The following is an 18,248-nucleotide window of genomic DNA, read 5'->3' on the forward strand; positions in this document are numbered from 1 at the left end:
TCCGATGACTTGTGGGAAAGATTTCGATATATTGCTAAATTTAGACTTTGATAATTCACGACTGAGTATGTAAAGTCAAATCTGGCATGTGAATGCACCGCTCAAAAAGGCGGGGGTGTCTATGTGTTTTCTATTAGAGTAATAATGGCTGCAGTGGAAGCTGTTTACCATGGAGTTTAATCCAAGTTTCTTATTTCTTGGATTGAAATTCAGTAACATCTTCTGACTACCGGATTATATGTTCTATGGAAATTTGAAATTCATGAACATCTTTAGACTACTGGATTATGTGTTTTGTGGAAGTTTAACTGATAGTAGGCAAACTGAAAACTTCTTACTTTTTGCTTGAGCACCTGATTAATCGTTATTGATGGTCTGCAAGTTTCTCTTAGGTTTGTTTAAAAATCTTAATGGACCCAATGCCCTTCCAGCAAAAGAGCCAGGGTCTCTCTGGTTGTATTATCTACAGTGTTGAACCTGTCATGATGGCTTGTACACCTTTTGAATGAAATTCAGCTTCAAGGATTCCAAGAGAGGATTTGAATATCTTGTGGTCTAGACTTATTATGTATTGGATACAGGAAGTGATATAACATGTGCCAAAAGGTTTTTGCAATATGAATTTACAACGCCAATACATATTCCTGCATGCCTTGCTTTGAATTTCATGGAGCTAAAGTTCTGCTGCATTTGTTGCATACAAATTAAACGGTGATAATGATTATGAACTGCCCGCTTTTTTACCTTTTACAAGATGTGTGAAAGATTTAAACTGCCTGTTTAATGAAGTTGAATCTCATGCCAAGATATTGTCCAGGCGAGCACATTGAAAGCTCAATTGAAACGATGAAAAATCAATCATGTTCGCACAGGGAAATCTATATAAAATTAAAAAAATGGGTTGGTAACTGTTGCTTTTGAAGTTTATTATAGCAATGGCATGAAAGGAGTGAAACAAAGTGTTGCTTTGTAAAATAGGCATTGAAAATTTTAAAAACTCTACCAAGATAACAGAGCCTGTCGTGGCTTGGGCGTCTCTACAAAGCTTCAAGTAACCAAATATAAACTGTAACCACGGGCACTTCGCTAGTGACAGAGGCAAAAAAAAAGCAATCGATAGAAAGATTTGGCGCTGCTCGCCAAATTCTATGGTTAGTAAGATCTGTAAATTGGTGGTTCGTTTCTGTATGGAGCTGATTTGCCCCAATCTAGTCAATACATTGTTCATTGAAAGAGCTCATGGATGGTGCTGTCAATGGATTATTTACCTGCTCTCAATTTTTGCCACTTCTACTTCCGCAGATTGGGAGCCAGGTTTCATCTTACATGAGTTTATTGGCACATGACATACTACGTAACACGCTATTATTACCAGCAATAAAAAGTCAAAACATACAAATGAGTTCAAATGACAAAGCAACCTATCAGACAAAACTGATCAAAAACCCAACAGAGGTTATATTCTTAGACCAGCAAAAAAAAAAAAAAAAGAGGTTATCCTCACATGGCACAACTTTATAATCATGTTGACGAATTCAAGCATATTGGATGACAAACAGGTAAAGCTGAATCAACCCAATTTCATAGAAAGTAATCTGGTGCCGGTTTTCTGACAGGAGGAGCCCCTCTGGATTCCTGCATTTTACAGTAATCTCTTAATGCACCAAAATAAGTCATAAAGGAAGAATGCAAGGCAAAAATGCAATAAGAGCCTCTCAATTTGACTAGCCAAATATATTCAGGAGTCAAGCCATTCAAGAATTGTGCAATCATAGATCATGTCAATGAGTGCTTAAAACCTATCCTTGGGAGCATTGCCAGTTTCCTATTTTACAAAGGAAACAACTATTACAAAAAATTTCATACGGAACGATCTGACAGTGGTAATTTTGCAATTAATAGTCATCTTGATGGGTTTTTTGTTTTGAAATGATAGGCCCACGATGCAACTATATCATTTTGTACAAGTTTTCTGAATGTTTTTCTTGTTTGTGTGGCATTTCTCATAATACAAATTCTGTGATACAGATTGTGCAATTTTCTTTCCCCCTCTTTTCATCCATTGAATGCATCCAATAGCCACCTCCTCAGTAATTTTTAAGAGTAACATGCAGCCAACACGAATAAAGTTCTACTCTCCTATTATTATTCATCATCATCATCGCTAGTTTGTTTTGATAAGTAACTTGTACCAAAGAAAATAGACAAAATCCTGTGCACATGGTGTAGGTTCTCCAGTTCCTGTAGGCCATGATATGTAGATAACAGAAAATGCAATCAATTTTACAATCCAGACATAAACAAACCTGCGGTGCTGCTTCAAACACGCGAAACTCTTTGTCAAGATTCTCATCCAGCTTGAGAATCGCAGCTACATTACCACATCTGCAACGTAACGGAGAATTAATATATATATATATATATAAAAACTCTTGAACAAGAGAGACAGAAAATAGTCCAAATCAGTAGTCACCTGTAACAATAATTTGGAGCAGACCACACAGTAACTATCTGGTTGTTGAACATCCATTTAAAACCTTCCATTACCAACTGATGGGCACGACATATATAGTCAATGTTATTTGCATGGTTAAAAATATCAACAACATTGCCACCAAATAAGAAACCAGCACCACGGGGACTCAACGCCCAACCATCAACTATATCTTCTGGATCTGACCATAGGAGGTCACACATGGCACCATCATGGGGTACTTCTTGCTTTCGATCAATTGATCGGATCTGGCCGAGTGGTTCATGTTAACAACCAAAAAGAAGTTTGATTGGCAATAGAAAAATGCAAATAAAATAGGAACAAAATATAATTTAAGAGAACAAACCAACCAAATTATATGGGATGAGTTATCAGACCTGGTCCAATGTGGAAATGTTATGAGAAAGGCCCCCATGAACACCAAAAATCTTGTTCTCAATAAGAGCAGACAGACTGTAGAGAATCACCATTGGAATTCAAAAATCACAAGTGAAGACAAAAAAATTGAACCTAAATCAAGGTTGTGTTTGGAAGCAACCTAAACAAAGCCTCAAGAGTAATGATAATGTCCCCTTTTAGATGCAATTTTAAGGAGATGTTGTGAATGTTACAGAGATAATATTGACCATGAAAGAACTAACTCATGGCTTCCTTCTGTTTCTCAAAGAAAGGTGTCATCGCCTTCTTTTAAGAATTGCTTAGTAGCAAAACTTCTAAACCCATGACAGTACAACATGGCACAAACAGGAGAGTACTAAAATTTCAAAGCAAAAAGTTCAGTTGAAAGTTAGGCTTACGTGCTTCCAAACACACCATAATAAGGAAAATTGAAAATCAGGGCACCTGTTCTGTTGGCACAAACAGGGGTATTGATATCAATGGACACAAACACGGGTTTTATTTGTCAACTAAAATATGAGTAACCTACCAAGGCTATACAGAAAAAGTAGGGAGTTCCCTTGGTACAAAGTAGTCATCAAGTTTCACCAGCATGAATGAGAGTCATTCAATTGCTCTCATGGTCTAAAATTTCTTAATTGAAGCACCAACTCAAGTTTTTGATGCTAAATATCTAACTGAATAACATATGGACCACATTCTTTTCTGTCTGACCACTCAGAAGGCAAAGAATGATTAGGCAACAAGATAGTGAACACTTGGATTGCCATAGCTCCAACAGTCACTAACAAATGTAACCCCAATCACTCGCTGTTGCCAAAAATTATCTATGGTTTTTACGACAGGTGCCCCATGTCCATGAACGGAACTCAACAAACCTTAAGTAGTCAAATATATCTGTACAATATCGCCACACATTCACCGAACCATACTTGCGTAGGCACTCATCATAGAATCCATATACCTGGCAAGAGAGGAAGGCCAATAAGTTACCTACACATACAAGTATTTAAACAATAGAAATCAATTAGTAAGGCTTAACCTGTGTAATCTGGCGACTCTCATGGTTCCCCCTTATGAGTGTTATTCGATCTGGATACCTGACCTGGAAGAGGGAAACAATAAGAAAGAAGAATAAACAAATAAGACAAACATTACAACTAGATCAACAAGCTCATACATACGTGTTAACTGTAAGCAAATAATGCTTTGCAATCTTACATGTGCCAGTTAGGGTGGACATTGTCTCCCTATATCCAGTATTTGGTTGCTCCGGATATCATATCCCTCAAAAGGGAGGATATGCAATACCACCCCCACCACCCATTTAGTCTTCATCCAACAGTCAAAACAGTGATTCTCTTCTTATCTCATACTATATCCTACCATAACCAAGCATAATAAAAGTAATCTCACAATATATATAATTCATATCATATCCTAAACATATTATATCCCATCCAATAGACTATATCTTTAAGTATTACATATCCTCCTCAAATCCTTATATTCAATCCAAACAATCAAACAAGGCCTTAGTACGGTGACATAATGTTCACTAGGTAATCTTAGAAATGGTAAAGAATTAAAAGACGATAATGATAAGGCTTAAAAAATATGATGAATAATACCTTCAGGGCTAGTAGAAGCAGAAATGTCTCAACAGAATTAAATCCTCTATCAACAAAATCTCCAAGAAACAAGTAGTTAGTCTTTGGGCAATCACCTCCCACTTTGAAAAGTTCTTTCATGTCATAAAACTGTCCATGGATGTCACCACATATCTATAAGAAAACAGAGTCAAATATTACCTATAAGCCGAAATTGTGAACATCAATTCAATAATAAAAACAACATAACACAATTATCTAGCCAATGGAGTAACATTAGGGAATGCAAGATCTTCAAAGACCACCCAAAAATCACTATTAGGCACGTGAAGCAATTTCAAATTTATTAACTACATAACAAGGAAATCACCAAATAAATGCCTTTTTGTTGCTTACTTAAGAAATAGATAAGAGAGAACATAACAAACTTAGAAATATTGTAACTGAAGTCTTTATCATTAATGGATAGGAGGTCCTGTTTTCTGAGCCTACATTCTCAGGGTTCACGTGCATGTTACATAATCAAAACCTCCATCACGAAATGCCACATCAAGTAAGCTCTATAAGTTCGTAATATCAATCCAATCCAATCATGTACTTGTGGCACAAGATCTGTAAATATGTGGTTTTAAACAAGAAGTTGGAAATTGGAAACTGAAATTAACAATGTAATCAATTGAGTGTTCAAATTTTTTTGTATACTCCTAGTCAATATAACAAATTCTAACAAGTCTACTATAATGAACAATAGCATTGTCACCTTAGTTTGGCTAAGTGTGTGGAACACAAAATAGGAAATGCCATAATTCTTTTTCCTACGCATGCAAAAAATTACTTCTTGTCCTAACCTTTTACCAACCACTTTCCTAAAACCTGCAAACAGCCCTCTTAAAAATCAACCCAAATCTTACCTATTCATCTCGAATCTTTAGAAACTTTCTACTTGTAGAACCCAAACTCTTTCCATGACTAAAAGTCTAGAACGGTGTAACCCACCAGAAAATTTGGTTGTATGCAATATTAGCGTAGTTTCCTAATCTATCCTACATTGAGTCTTTCAGGTCTATGGTGTATACTTGGGCTACTTGTCGGTTAAAATTTTTAGGTTCCACTATATTTCTCCACTTACTTGAAAGTGTTGTATTGAGGTCTATGTTAACATGATAACTTCTGAATATTGATTTCCAATATCCTAAATATTCAAAATTCAATTACAAAAGAAACAACAAGCATAAAAAGGAGAAAATTACACATCAATAGCATAGAGTTTTGATCATTCAACTAAAAACTATGACATTCTCTTCCTATCAGACCCTATGAACTTTACTTGTTTTTACTTGAAACAATTATAAGTTATAACCAAATAGCCACTGTATTCTTGCAGTTCATTTAAGTCCAATTAAATATCAGCCCCATCAAAAAGATATTCTGCATTTTCAGACACCCATTCCCCGCTAAACAAGTTGCTCCGGAGGATTGGGGGAGGAGGGTTTCAACTACCACATTTTCAAGAAAAGGATATTTTACAGAAACCCAATTCCCAATCCCAATAAAAACTCCAATTCTTCCTTTTCTTTTCTTTTTATTAAGTTCTTAACAAAAATCTCCAAAATTAATACATAAATCTTGATCGATTCCGAAAACATAATCAACACAAATCAAATGATTAAATGCTAAATCACTACTAGCCCAACTACAATAAGCCAAACAGAACAAAACCCATTTAAGATTTAAGGGCAATTAACATATATACACGAGCAGAGTATAAAAAAGAGCATGTTTTTTATCACCCTTACAGTGACAGGTGCGTCGACCCTTTGAACATTGCTCTCTTCGACAAGGATTTCCATGGCTTTGAGGCAAAGGGACTTGACTTCGGACTCTTTCAAAGGCTCGCACTTCTTCAGCCGCTCAATTTGACTGTCTAGGTCTGACATCTTCGTCTTCGTTTGGTCTCCTCTGTTACACCTTTCTCTCTCTCTCTCTCTCTCTCTAGTTTCTCTCACTACCCCTCTCTTCCTGGGAGAGTATAGAAACCAGCCCAGTTGGATTTCAAGCCATTTTTTTTCCACAGCCATTGCATATATACTCTCAGGTTTTCGCAACCCGCGCTCTCTAGCCCGCGCTGTGGTGTCTTTTTTTTTTTTTTCTTTTTTTTTGGTAAATTACATTTTCCACCCTAAAGTATAGTCTATTTTTCATTTTGGTCCTTAAACAAAACATTGATCCTAATGTAGTTTCTCACTTTATCCAATAGTTTTTAAAAATTATGTTTCTCATATGAGAGCATCCCAGCAGTGTACCTAAATTTTACCCTAAAATATTATTAAAAAATTCATTCTCTATTTTAAGAATTACTTTTTCATTTATTTTTTCCATCAAACTCCATATTCTTTCTCTAAAATATTATTAAAATATTCTTTCCCTATTCTTTCGCTTTTTCATCTTCTTATTGAATTTACTGGGGATGGTGTTCACCTATCTATGAAAATGGAAATGATGGACAGAACAGAGAAAAATAAGACATTCAAAGTTTGAGGAGAGAGAGATAAGATATTCAAGAGAAGACCTTCCAATTCTGGAATTGTCATATATGTACAAATATGTATATATATATATATATAGGGAGAGAGAGAGAGAAGACATTCAAGGATTGAGAATGGACAGAGGAGACAAAGCAGGATAGGAGCGGTCGACCGGCCGGATGTTTAGGTGGTCAACCGGCCAGATATCCGGGTGAACGATCAGGGAAGCAAGTTTTGCCCAAATTACTTATCTAGGACATCGAGGTAGACGACCACTGTTAGGTATAAGGGACCTACAGTGACTCCCTACAAATAAGGAGTAACTGTAGCAAATATTAGTTTATGGTGGCTTATAAAGGAGCCGATAGGATGGTATAAAGAGAGATCCAACCCCTAAAATAGGTAAGGAAATGATTTAAGGACTTTGCTGGGGATGCTCTTAGTCCTTAAGCATTTTTTTATTTATTTATTTAAATACTTTGCTCCTTAATTCGTGCCTATCTCAAAATTATCCTAAAACAATATCAAAGCCCAACCAATATAAAAAATAAACTTCAATTTTTGGAATGAAAATAAATAATTATAATGAGTATGCGTCGTTGGTGTGGTGGGGAGGTTATTTGTAAAATGAATGCGAGTAAAAACTATGCGAATGAGAATATAATGGATCGTGAGAATGTAGTAGTAGTTTATGGTATAGATGAATGGTAGAAAATAAGTATGGGTCATGAGAGGTAGTAATTGTTAAAGACATATGACAATTGTAAGGAAATATAGTGATTGAGATAGTATGCTATGAATTGTAAGGAGTGAAGAGCAGTTTGAGATAAAATGATAGGTCGTGAGAGGTGGTCAATGTCAATGGTTTACGGTATGTGAAATAAGGAAAAGTGAATAGAAATATGGTGGGCCATGATTTGTGACATGTGATAGTAGTTTACCTGAATAATTATGTGTTGGAAATATTTTGTGTTAGGTTTTTATTCTTGGCAATCCCGTTTGACAAAACTCCTTTCAGTTGTCTTTATTTTCGTACTTTTTATTTCAGTAAGGCTATGAGTTTTTAGATGCGAATCCAACCCGAATTGTGCTTTGTAGAGCAGTTTGTGATGTTAATACTTTCAAGATTGCCACTTTGCTGATTATGACGGGGATTGAGCCACCTGGTCAGTTCGCGGGGGTCGAAGGGGCAGCGCCCCTTGGCGGGTCCGAGGCAGCACCACGGCGGGGTCGAGGGGCAGCGCCCCCGAAGCAAAATACAAAAATGCATTCCAAGTTACCTGTCTGCTCGAGCGGAGAATGCTGAGTTCCAGAAGTTTATTCGCCTGCAAAAATACTGGATGTTGTTTTTTCCCGCTCGAGCGGAACTTTCCACGCTCAAGCGTAGGTTAGCTCGAGCGGAGATTGCGGGACAGTTTTCTATAAATACGTGTTTCAGTCCAAATCTAGGATAACTTCTCCAGATCTTCTTCTTGGGTTCTAGGGTTTATATCTGGAGATATTTTCTAGTTTTCTTTGATGTTTCATTGAGTATTCAACTCATGGTTTAAAAAGCATACATCAAAGGTTTGTTTGTTTATTCTACACAAAAGAGAGAGTTGTTCTTCGGTGGATTCTGAAGAATTCAAGCCTGAAGCTTTGGTGGATTCCGGAGTGGCTCATCGTCAAGACAATTCCGAGGCGAAGACGGGGTTTGAAGAGATACATAGAGGTTGGTTCAATTCGGGCGTGGATTCGCTAGGTAATTGAGAGTATACATGTGTAATTCCTTTATATCTTCTTAGTGGATTGTTTTGTGACTGTTGCCCATGGTTTTTTTTCACAATTTGAGGTGTCCAATTGTGGTTTTTTTCACGTAAAATCGTTGTGTCGATTTGTCTTGATTGTTTGATTGGGATTGTTATATACTGCTTAAAATTGATACATAATCACAAATCAACATCTAGGGGATTTCTAGATTTTCATTTTGAAAGAATGAAAAACCAATAATCGTGAGCTATAATAGGGAAGGTGGTTCAACTATATGGTGGAAGATAATGGGTGGTCGATAGTGGAGACAAGGTGTGACAGTATGAAAAAAATAAATTGAAAGAAAAACGAAGATTCAAATATTATATAAGATTGTATTTTAGTAAATGAAGTAGTAAGCTAAATTGTGGGAATTTTTTTATCTTTTCCAAGTTTATTAATTGGACAATGGTTGTGGTACTGGTGATTGAGGGTAATAACAATATCGTATTGGAGGTTGATCAAATATTTTATGTTTGTGGAATATAAAAAGTAAAGGTTGGTTACACAAACAATTTTTTTTATGTATATCTATAGGGTTTTAAATGAATAGTAATAATAGTATCATTTAGAGAGACAAAATTATGTTAGCGAGTTAATAATATGAAAAGGTTAGAGAATGAGTAATCAGGTGAGAGTGGAGCAAGTGATTCAGGAAAAAAATGTGACAGTGCAAATGAGCAACATATCCTTCCAAATCCCAAGAAGTTCTTTCATTAGATCTTGGGAATTAGGTTATATTTATAGACTTTTGCCTAGTGCCAGAATATACCAAGTGGTCAAGCAGTGCAACAACACGTGTTGCAGGATATTCTGTCCTAAATCACTAGGCCTTGGTAGACATGTGTCCTTTGATATGTACTATCTACTTGGCACAAAATCTCAACAAGTGCCACTGTACTATTTGTTTGACACGAGCCTCAACATATATATTTTTGGTATAAACCTCGATAGGTGTTACTGTTGCTGCGGAACTTGCCTTCTCAATTTGGTTACCTAATACATGCATTTTCAGGGTTTATGACCTGCTATCAACCATATTTGTGTCTATCTTAATGGCTCCTTCACCCTTAGTCACCTAATCACAAACTCCCCAGCTTCCCAGGGTATGGACCAAGGGTTACGTCTCGTACCAAGTCCAAGAGGGCTTCATTGGTTTTGCCTGTGCAATTAAGGCAAGTCTTTGACCTAGGTAAATGGAAATGAAGTCTCTTACTTTCAGGCTACCCTGCTTTCATTTTCGCGGGGTCGCTGCAATATACTGGTACCTCTAACGTTTGCTATCAACTCCAACCAATAAGCATTGGGACCTACTATCAGTGCCAAGCTATACATGCTTCGGGTCTATTATAATCTCTAGGCACTACAACAAAAAGCACCAATGGCGACTAAAAAAATGAATTTCGTCGCTGAAAGTTGCACAAATGGCGACTAAATCCATTTTAGTCGCCAAAAATGAAGACTTTTGGCGACTAAAACCATTTAGTAGCCAAATGTATATGTATTGGCGACTAAAAATCAGTTTGGTCGCCTATTATATGGGTTTCAGCGACTAACACAATTTTCGTCGCCAAAAGTGATGGTTTTTGCCGACTAAAACAATTTAGTAGCCAAAGGTGCTCGTTTTAGCGACTAAAAAACAGGTTAGTCGCTGAATGTGCAGGTTTTTGGCTACAAAAAAAAAATTAGTAGCTAAAAACTGACAATTGCCGACTAAAATAGGTTTAGTAGCCAAAAAGTGACATTTTTGGCGACTAAAAACAGATTTAGTCGCCAAAACTGCTTTATTTTTAAATGGAACTTAATTTTTTAGCGACAAAAAATAATTAGTAGCCGATAATTATAGCATTGGCGACTAAAAATTGATTTTAGTCGCCAAAAGTGGCCCAAATTTTTTTTAATAAATCATTTATTTTTTACATAAATTATATTTGAATAAAAATAATTATATTTATAAATATTGTTTTGTATTAATATCGGATAATATACTATATAAGTAATATATATTTCATATATATTCATGTGATGTGTAGTGGCATAGTGGAGGGAGTGTGTTGTTAAAGGTTTGGAATGTTGGATGGCTGCGGTTTGAAACTCAGAAACAGCAAGAAAATGGGATTTTTTTTTTTTTTTTGACGGAAACACCTTCGGCGACTAAAAAGTTAGTCGGTAAATGTATGATTTTCAAAAGTGTAAAACACTATTGGCGACTAAATTATTGGTCGCTAAAAGGGCTCCTTTTTGCCGACTAAAATAGGTTTAGTCGCCAATACCTCCCGCGACCATTTATTGGCGACAAAGGCAACGACTAAAAGTTTTAGTCGGGGAAACCCAAAACTTGATTTTTAGCGACTAAAAATGGACCTTTGGCGACTAAAAATTTAGTCGCCAAAGGTGATTTTTCTTGTAGTGAGGCTACTAATGCCTTAGGTCTGTGATCAATGGCAATTATCTGTACATTACTTTGTATAGAGGAGATCTCCCTTAAAGGTTGCTATCACCGCGGAGAACTACACTTCAATAGGTAGTTGCAGAGGTTGAAGTTGCTTCGGCTCTCTTCCTCTCAATAAGTGTAAAAGGTGGCGCTATAACAAAAATGGCGGTACTGAGGTGGAGTTGGCCTCAGTAATTGGGCCTTGGTAAGTAGTGCCTCAGCGAGTTCTCTTTGATACTTTGCTCTTGGCCCATTTGGCCCAAAGCATGTCGGATTTGGTTTGATTTTCTAGTTGACTTATTTTCCTTACGCTTTGACCCATGTCCATTTAATGACAAAATTTGCCTAACTGAGGGACTTTAATAATTAAGTTAGTGTCTTAATTTCTCCCCCCTCTACAATATTGAAAACAATTTATATGGATTGACATATATTAAAAAAGGTCTAAAATTAACTTCACATTTTTTTGGGGAAGTAAATTGAGTTTTTAAATATCAATTTTGATTATTGTTTACTTGATTTCATATTTAAAATTAGAAAAATTTAGCCAAAATCCCTTCATTGGACATTTGTTTGGTGAAAATGACAGTCCAATTTATTTTGTTTCATAAACTCTCCTAAAGAGAAAACACATAATTAAGGATAAAGTAAAATATATATATATTTTTTGTTAGAGAATATTGTCAGAGTAACATGTTACTATTTACATCAATTTTGACGGTAATATTTTTTTTTTTTTAAGAATTTCATAGTCAATATGGATCTTATTTGATAGATCTTAATGAAAGAATTTTAGAAATATTAATTTTATAACATCTATATCAAAAGTTATATTATTTTAAAATTTAATATTTTGATAATATGGTATGTGTTGGACTTTTCAAGAATTTTTTTTTGTACTTATTCTTGATACATTAAAATTTTATTATGAGAATGTTTTGACCAAATTTTCCTTAAAATTATAACGATTTTGATATGAAAATTTGGAAAGCCTTGTGATTGTGATTAGTCTCAGTGACATTGAAATTTTATTATTTAAACTAGTGTTAACATAACCAAATTTATGTGTTAAAATTTCATTTATTTATTTTTAAAAATTTCATAGAGTATCTACATTAAAAAATAAGTTATAATTTTTTTTTTAAAAAGGTATATTTTCACCAGCAGCGTTGTCCTTGTTGAAGAAGGGGGAAAAAAGGATGTCCAATTTGTATTAAAATTTTGAATAAATTGCACTAATCTCTTTTTAAGGTTTAAAGAAAATATAAAACGTTTCATAATTTTAATATAATTATCTTGATCTCTCTTTTAGTAAGGATAAAACAACCGAAACTAATACAATTTGTGTGAATATACAACAATAAACACTAAAAAATCTACATTTGAGTGTAAAAATATGATAATATTAATTTTCTATCTATATAACTAACAAATGTGTGATGAAAAATAAATATTTTGTGAATTAAAATTGTAAGAGAACTTAATGTAATTTCTCTAAATTTTAGAAAAAAAAAATTGATTATCTTGTTTTGTTTAACTTAGTTTTTAGAATTTTTTTTTTTTTTCGTGATTTTTTTTTTGTTTTCAATTATTATTTTTATTTTAAATTGTGTATAAATTATATATATATATATATATATATATTAAGTAAATCAAAATTAAATGAACCTAAAAAATAAAAATAAAATGATTAAAATATTTTAAAAATTTATAAAAAAATGAAAAAATATAAATTTAAAACTAAAAACAACTTTTGAAAACTTTAAAAAAATTCCCAAGACTATAATCCTATTTACTATTAGAGAAATAATTTATCCACCGAATTTATTGTCGTTTGAATTGTCCGAATTTATGCTAAACAAATTATGGTTGTCACCTTTACTTACCTTGGTCAACACCCTGTCATACAGACCACCGATTGGACGATAGACTAGTCAACTTGTCGGATGGCCGGCATGAACAAATTCAAGTAATTAAAGTCGTACCAAATTTGATGAATGTAGCATTCAGTGTGTTTGGTTTCAGTTTTCTGAAAATTGAGTTTTTTATTTTTCGTGCTTTTTTGTTTTTAGTTAATATTTTTAAATTTTTAAGCATTTTTTTAAATTCAACTTACTTAGATGCATCTAAAAAGTAAAATATTTGTGATTTTTTTTTAAAAATAATAATAAATACACAAAAATATGAAAAATATATTGAATTGTCGTTTTTTTTATTTTTATTTTTTATATTTTTGGTATTTAGTGAATTTTTTAAAAATTTTGTCACAAAAATTATACCTTTTAAGCCTCTGTTTGGCAAGTTGATTTTTAGGTTTTTTTGGCTATTTTAGCCACAAAAAACAAAATAGGCTATTTTAGTCATAACAAACAAAACATCACATCCAACCTATAATCATTACATTCTTCTTTCACAAAAAAAGTCAAAAAAGCCAAAAAGCCAAAAAGTCCTTCCCAAACCAAGCTTTTTAGCCCAGGCTAAAATAGCCAAAAAAGTCAAAAAGCCAAAAAGCCAACCTACTTCCCAAACCAAGCCTAAGTGTATTTATGTTAGGTGTGTCTAAAAATTTAAAAAATTGTTTAAAATATCAAAAAAAATTCAATAAAAAAAATATGAAAAACAAAAAAATAAAATGTTTTAAAAATATTTTCAAAAAATTAAAAACAAACATGGTGATTGTTATTATTATTCAGCTTTCTTTTTTTTATTTTTCAGAAAACATTTTTCAAAAAATCCTACCTTCTTATTTTTTGTGTTTTTTTGTTTTTACTGAATTTTTTTATTATTTTAAGCAATTTTTTTACTTTTTAGATACACCTAACATAAATACACCTAAAAAGTAAAAAAATTGTAAAAAAAATCTTTTAAAAATTTACTAAATACAAAAAATACAAGAATTCAGTACATTTTTTATATTTTTATGTATTTATTATTTTTTAAAATATTTTTTCATAAATTTTTTACTTTTTAAATATATCTAAGGTGCATCTAAAAAAATAAAAATAAAATTTAAAATTTTAAAAATATTCACAAAAAATAAAAAAAATATGAAAATTAAAAAATTCAATTTTTAAAAAATTTAATCTAAAAAACTTAAACCATTAGATAGAAGTCTGATCCCATGCTATTATTATTACTACAGTACTATTTTAGATACTATAAAAGTCTAATCCTATTTTTTATTGGATTTGGAGTATTATAATGATTGTTATTTATTTACTAGAAGACAAGGTGTCCGGACAAACTCCGCCTGTTAATAGTGGCGCCGTGTTGTCACCTCCGTCCTAATCCTCCTTTTCTGAAAATTCAGTTTCAAAACGTAACCACCCCAATCTTCTCAAACCCTAGTTCGATCCTCATCAATTCCCAATTTTCACTATTCAAATTGTTGTTGATTCGAATCAAAGAGGTAACGATCTATTCTTCATCAATATTTATCGTACAATTTCAAGGTATAGGTTGATGCTAGCTTGATTGTGAATGTAATTGGTATGTGAATTGATGAAACCTAGGTTTAGATTGTGTATCTGTTTGTTTATCTTGTTTTTGGTTGGTGGATAAGTTTGATTTGCTCTGTTTCAGAGCTAAATTCTATATCTTGTCAGCTGTAATTTGTGTTAATAGAAGTTTGAATTGGGATCCCAATTTGGGTTAAAGCTAGTGGGTTGTATTTGTTGGTGAATTATCTTGTTTGGTTCTTAATTTTCTTGTTGTGTTGCTTTGCAGTGAAGTCATTATTAGATATTCAAAATCAAATACAAAGGCATTGATTTTATAAAGGAATCATGCAAATATATGTGTATGGATATGTATATATGCACACTTGTATTTTGATAAAATAAGAACAGGAAAAATGCATGTAAAGATTTTTACATCAGGTTATTATGATGTCTGAATTGGCCAGATTACAATTGACAAATACTCTTGAATTCTGTTCCATTATTGTTTTACATGTTATTTGCTTCATCTTATTTTAGTTTTGGAGTAGTTACACTGGGCTTATGTCCTACTTTTTCTTTGTTCTTTTTGTTTGTTTGGTTGAAGTTATTGTGTTTATTCTTTATTTACTTTTGGCTATGCGAAAATTGAACCTAAGACCTGCCTCCACTTTTATCACCTGAGCCAAGATCCACTGGTTAGTGTTTAATATTTTCATATAACCTTTTTCATGACTGTATAAAGGAGAAGGGCTGTGTTAGGTAACCATAGCCAATTAAACTGGTTTTTCTCTTTTCAAGCCTGACAAAAAAGGAAAAAGAAAAGGTTAATATATTTGAGGTACTTCCAATTAAATCAGATGTAGACTAATTTTTCTTGTCTCTTTCAGATCAATGGCATCTTCTGCAGACCCATGGGTCAGGGAATATAATGAAGCAGCAAGACTTGCGGATGATATAAATGGCATGATTTCCGAAAGGAGTTCTTTATCTGCATCAGGACCAGAAGGGCAACGTTATGCATCTGCTATACGGAGAAAAATTACAATATTGGGAACTAGACTTGACAGCTTGCAGTCCCTTCTTGGAAAGCTTCCTGGAAAACAGCCTCTGTAAGTTGCCTTCAATCTATAATTGCATCGGCATAGTTAAGGGAAGACCTGATACTACAACCCAATAGAGCAAGGATTTTATCCACCTTAGTTTCCTTCAGGAACTTTAATATATTCAGTCATTTTGTCTACATACCTTTGCTTCTACTTTATTTATTTATTTATTTGATAAATATACCTTTGCTTCTCCTTTGAGCTGCTGGTTTTTTATGTGATCCTCCATTGTGTCAGGTGTTGGTTGAGCAGTTTTTTTAATCTGCTGCTGGTTTTTGTTTATATACCTGTGGAGGTTTCAAGAATTTGATGCTTTGGAATCTATGTACTTTGCAAATGGATTTTTTAAAATATTTTACAAATCACTCAGGAAAATGAGGCCCTACTTTGCCAACAAATTAAGTATCTCTTATTTCGTTAGGCTCCTCCACTATAGGTAGTTTAATGTTGAGAGAATCATTTTATGAACACTGTCGATTGTTTATCTTTATTTTTTTGTTCATTATATGTTATACAACTATATGTACTTTTAAGTATTTTGGGCTGTTTTTATGGATATTGGTCCTTAGATGGGTTGAAACTACTTAACTACTGATGATATTTTGATGTATAATAATTTGAAAGATTAGATTGGCACTCTCCTTCTGAAAAAACCTTTAAAGTAATCAGCATGCTACACTTCATTTGCTATGTTTATATTCTGTTGATCAAATTAGGTGATTGTATAATAATGTCTAGTTATTGTTGCTTCTATTGTTGCCTTTGGATCTTTGTTGAATCTTCATATTGTTGTACACAGAACAGAGAAAGAGATGAATCGCCGTAAGGATATGCTTGCAAACTTGAGATCAAAAGTAAATCAGATGGCCTCCACATTGAACATGTCAAATTTTGCAAACAGAGACAGCTTGCTTGGGCCAGATAGTAAGGCAGCTGATGCAATGAGCAGAACAACTGGCTTGGATAACCATGGCGTTGTTGGACTTCAAAGGCAAATAATGAAAGGCAAGTTGTTGTAACTTACTTTATAATCAAATTTGTTGGATATTTTATTTGGCTTTTGTATCATGGAGATTTTTGTTGGTATGTCTTCCAAGCAGAACAAGATGAGGGCCTTGATAAATTGGAGGAGACGGTGATAAGTACAAAACATATTGCTTTGGCGGTCAATGAGGAACTTGACCTACACACTAGACTAATTGTATGTTTCTCTATTATTTGCTCATTTATGTACATGCCTCTTTTCATCCATGACCTCCCCTCAGAAGTGATTTGTTAATAAAATGAAATGAACTGTGATCTTGAAGTTGATACTTGCTATCCCATCATGCAGGATAACCTGGACCAACATGTGGATGTTACAGATTCCCGATTAAAGGTAATACTCATCCTAGTGATGTACTTTCTGAATATCATGCTAACCTTGTTTAGCATGCGTATCCTTTCTGTTTAGAGATGCACTTCCTAGGTGAAATTTTGTTAGCATCTTTAGTAGTTCAATGTATGGTAATGGAATTGGGACTTTATAAGTTCAATTCGGCAGGGAGAGTGTTGGAAATTGGGAATAGATTGAATTGATATCATGAGCAGTACTGGAATACATGAAAACAAATCCTAGTGGAGAAAAACAATTGCCTTCAGCATAAAAATGAAGAATAATCATATTTTATAAGTGATTTAAGTAAACTTGTGATCTTATGAATAATTCAGATTTTTTTATAATATTTATCATAGCAGCTAACAGTTTGGGAAGACTATAGAATGACTTCTGAAACAATCAGGCTATGCATACTCCATTTGGTTGAAAAAATGAAGGGGAACAAAAACAAATTATACTTATTGGAATCATGACTTGCATCTTGATGAGCATTGCTTTATTTTCTTATGAAGTAAAAATATTCCATTTGGGAACTTACTTTTTCTTTTTGATCATGGAAACAGCGAGTACAGAAGAACCTGGCAATTTTAAATAAACGCACCAAAGGTGGTTGCTCGTGTCTGTGCCTCCTTTTATCAGTTGCTGGGATTGTGGGTCTGATCGCCACCATATATTTGCTGGTCAAATACTTGTAATACAAACAATACACAAACATCTTTCCCATGATGTGTTTGTGCGTCTTGGTGTGGAGGGTGGCTTTTGTGATTGCATTGTTAAAAACTTTTTTATTATGTGTTTTCTGATTTCCTTTGCTGGTGCAATATTTATGTTCTGGTGTTTTATCAAATGAATTTGTTACAACAAATGACGAAGTGTCACTTGAACACTGAACTATTTATCTTGTTCCAATTTGCTTCTCATTCTCGATTGCAATTTCTTAAAATGTCCAAGCACACAATCATATATTGACTGCCAAACTTAACTGCTTAGGTTTCTAAAGCTTGTAATCAAGTAATTTTGTTCAGTTGTTCCCCCACTTCAATCAGATCTTGAATTTGATACCGGACTATGTAGCAA

General features: G+C 33.6%; 2 protein-coding genes across 3 annotated transcripts; one reads left to right on the forward strand and one right to left on the reverse strand.

The window, feature by feature from the left end:
• Positions 1-1,348: 1,348 nt before the first annotated feature.
• Positions 1,349-6,715, reverse strand: LOC114280089 (serine/threonine-protein phosphatase PP-X isozyme 2). The gene is made up of 8 exons (XM_028222418.2): positions 6,300-6,715; positions 4,525-4,677; positions 3,936-3,998; positions 3,772-3,857; positions 2,872-2,947; positions 2,474-2,742; positions 2,307-2,385; positions 1,349-1,635 (listed from the first exon to the last, which is right to left on the reverse strand). The coding sequence occupies exons 1-8, from the start codon at positions 6,579-6,581 to the stop codon at positions 1,582-1,584; spliced, it is 1,062 nt and encodes a 353-aa protein (XP_028078219.2). The 5' UTR covers positions 6,582-6,715; the 3' UTR covers positions 1,349-1,581.
• A 7,703-nt stretch (positions 6,716-14,418) lies between these two features.
• LOC114280088 (syntaxin-52) lies at positions 14,419-18,091 on the forward strand. 2 transcript variants are annotated; one of them, XM_028222416.2, is made up of 6 exons: positions 14,419-14,659; positions 15,578-15,799; positions 16,593-16,798; positions 16,894-16,994; positions 17,127-17,171; positions 17,735-18,091. In XM_028222416.2, exons 2-6 carry the CDS (start codon positions 15,582-15,584, stop codon positions 17,864-17,866), a joined length of 702 nt encoding a protein of 233 aa, XP_028078217.1. In that variant the 5' UTR covers positions 14,419-14,659; positions 15,578-15,581; the 3' UTR covers positions 17,867-18,091. The 2 variants fall into 2 exon arrangements, with proteins under 2 accessions (XP_028078217.1, XP_082737767.1); XM_082881641.1 differs by lacking the exon at positions 14,419-14,659 and adding an exon at positions 15,347-15,385.
• Positions 18,092-18,248: the final 157 nt, after the last annotated feature.

Source organism: Camellia sinensis, chromosome 7, assembly GCF_055761805.1.
Source record: "Camellia sinensis isolate YWXY chromosome 7, ASM5576180v1, whole genome shotgun sequence".
Taxonomy (NCBI): Eukaryota; Viridiplantae; Streptophyta; class Magnoliopsida; order Ericales; family Theaceae; genus Camellia; species Camellia sinensis.

What these genes read in the sequence shown, in the direction of transcription:
- LOC114280089 (XM_028222418.2), bottom strand. Translation starts at nt 6,581, where the DNA reads ATGGCTGTGGAAAAAAAATGGCTTGAAATCCAACTGGGCTGGTTTCTA. An exon ending in GATATATTTGACTACTTAAG is followed by an intron (nt 2,948 to 3,771) that starts GTTTGTTGAGTT and finishes GATTCTCTACAG; the next exon opens with TCTGTCTGCTCTTATTGAGA. An exon ending in TGTTTGAAGCAGCACCGCAG is followed by an intron (nt 1,636 to 2,306) that starts GTTTGTTTATGT and finishes TGTAAAATGCAG; the next exon opens with GAATCCAGAGGGGCTCCTCC.
- LOC114280088 (XM_028222416.2), top strand. Translation starts at nt 15,582, where the DNA reads ATGGCATCTTCTGCAGACCCATGGGTCAGGGAATATAATGAAGCAGCA. An exon ending in CTTCCTGGAAAACAGCCTCT is followed by an intron (nt 15,800 to 16,592) that starts GTAAGTTGCCTT and finishes TGTTGTACACAG; the next exon opens with AACAGAGAAAGAGATGAATC. An exon ending in TCAAAGGCAAATAATGAAAG is followed by an intron (nt 16,799 to 16,893) that starts GCAAGTTGTTGT and finishes TCTTCCAAGCAG; the next exon opens with AACAAGATGAGGGCCTTGAT.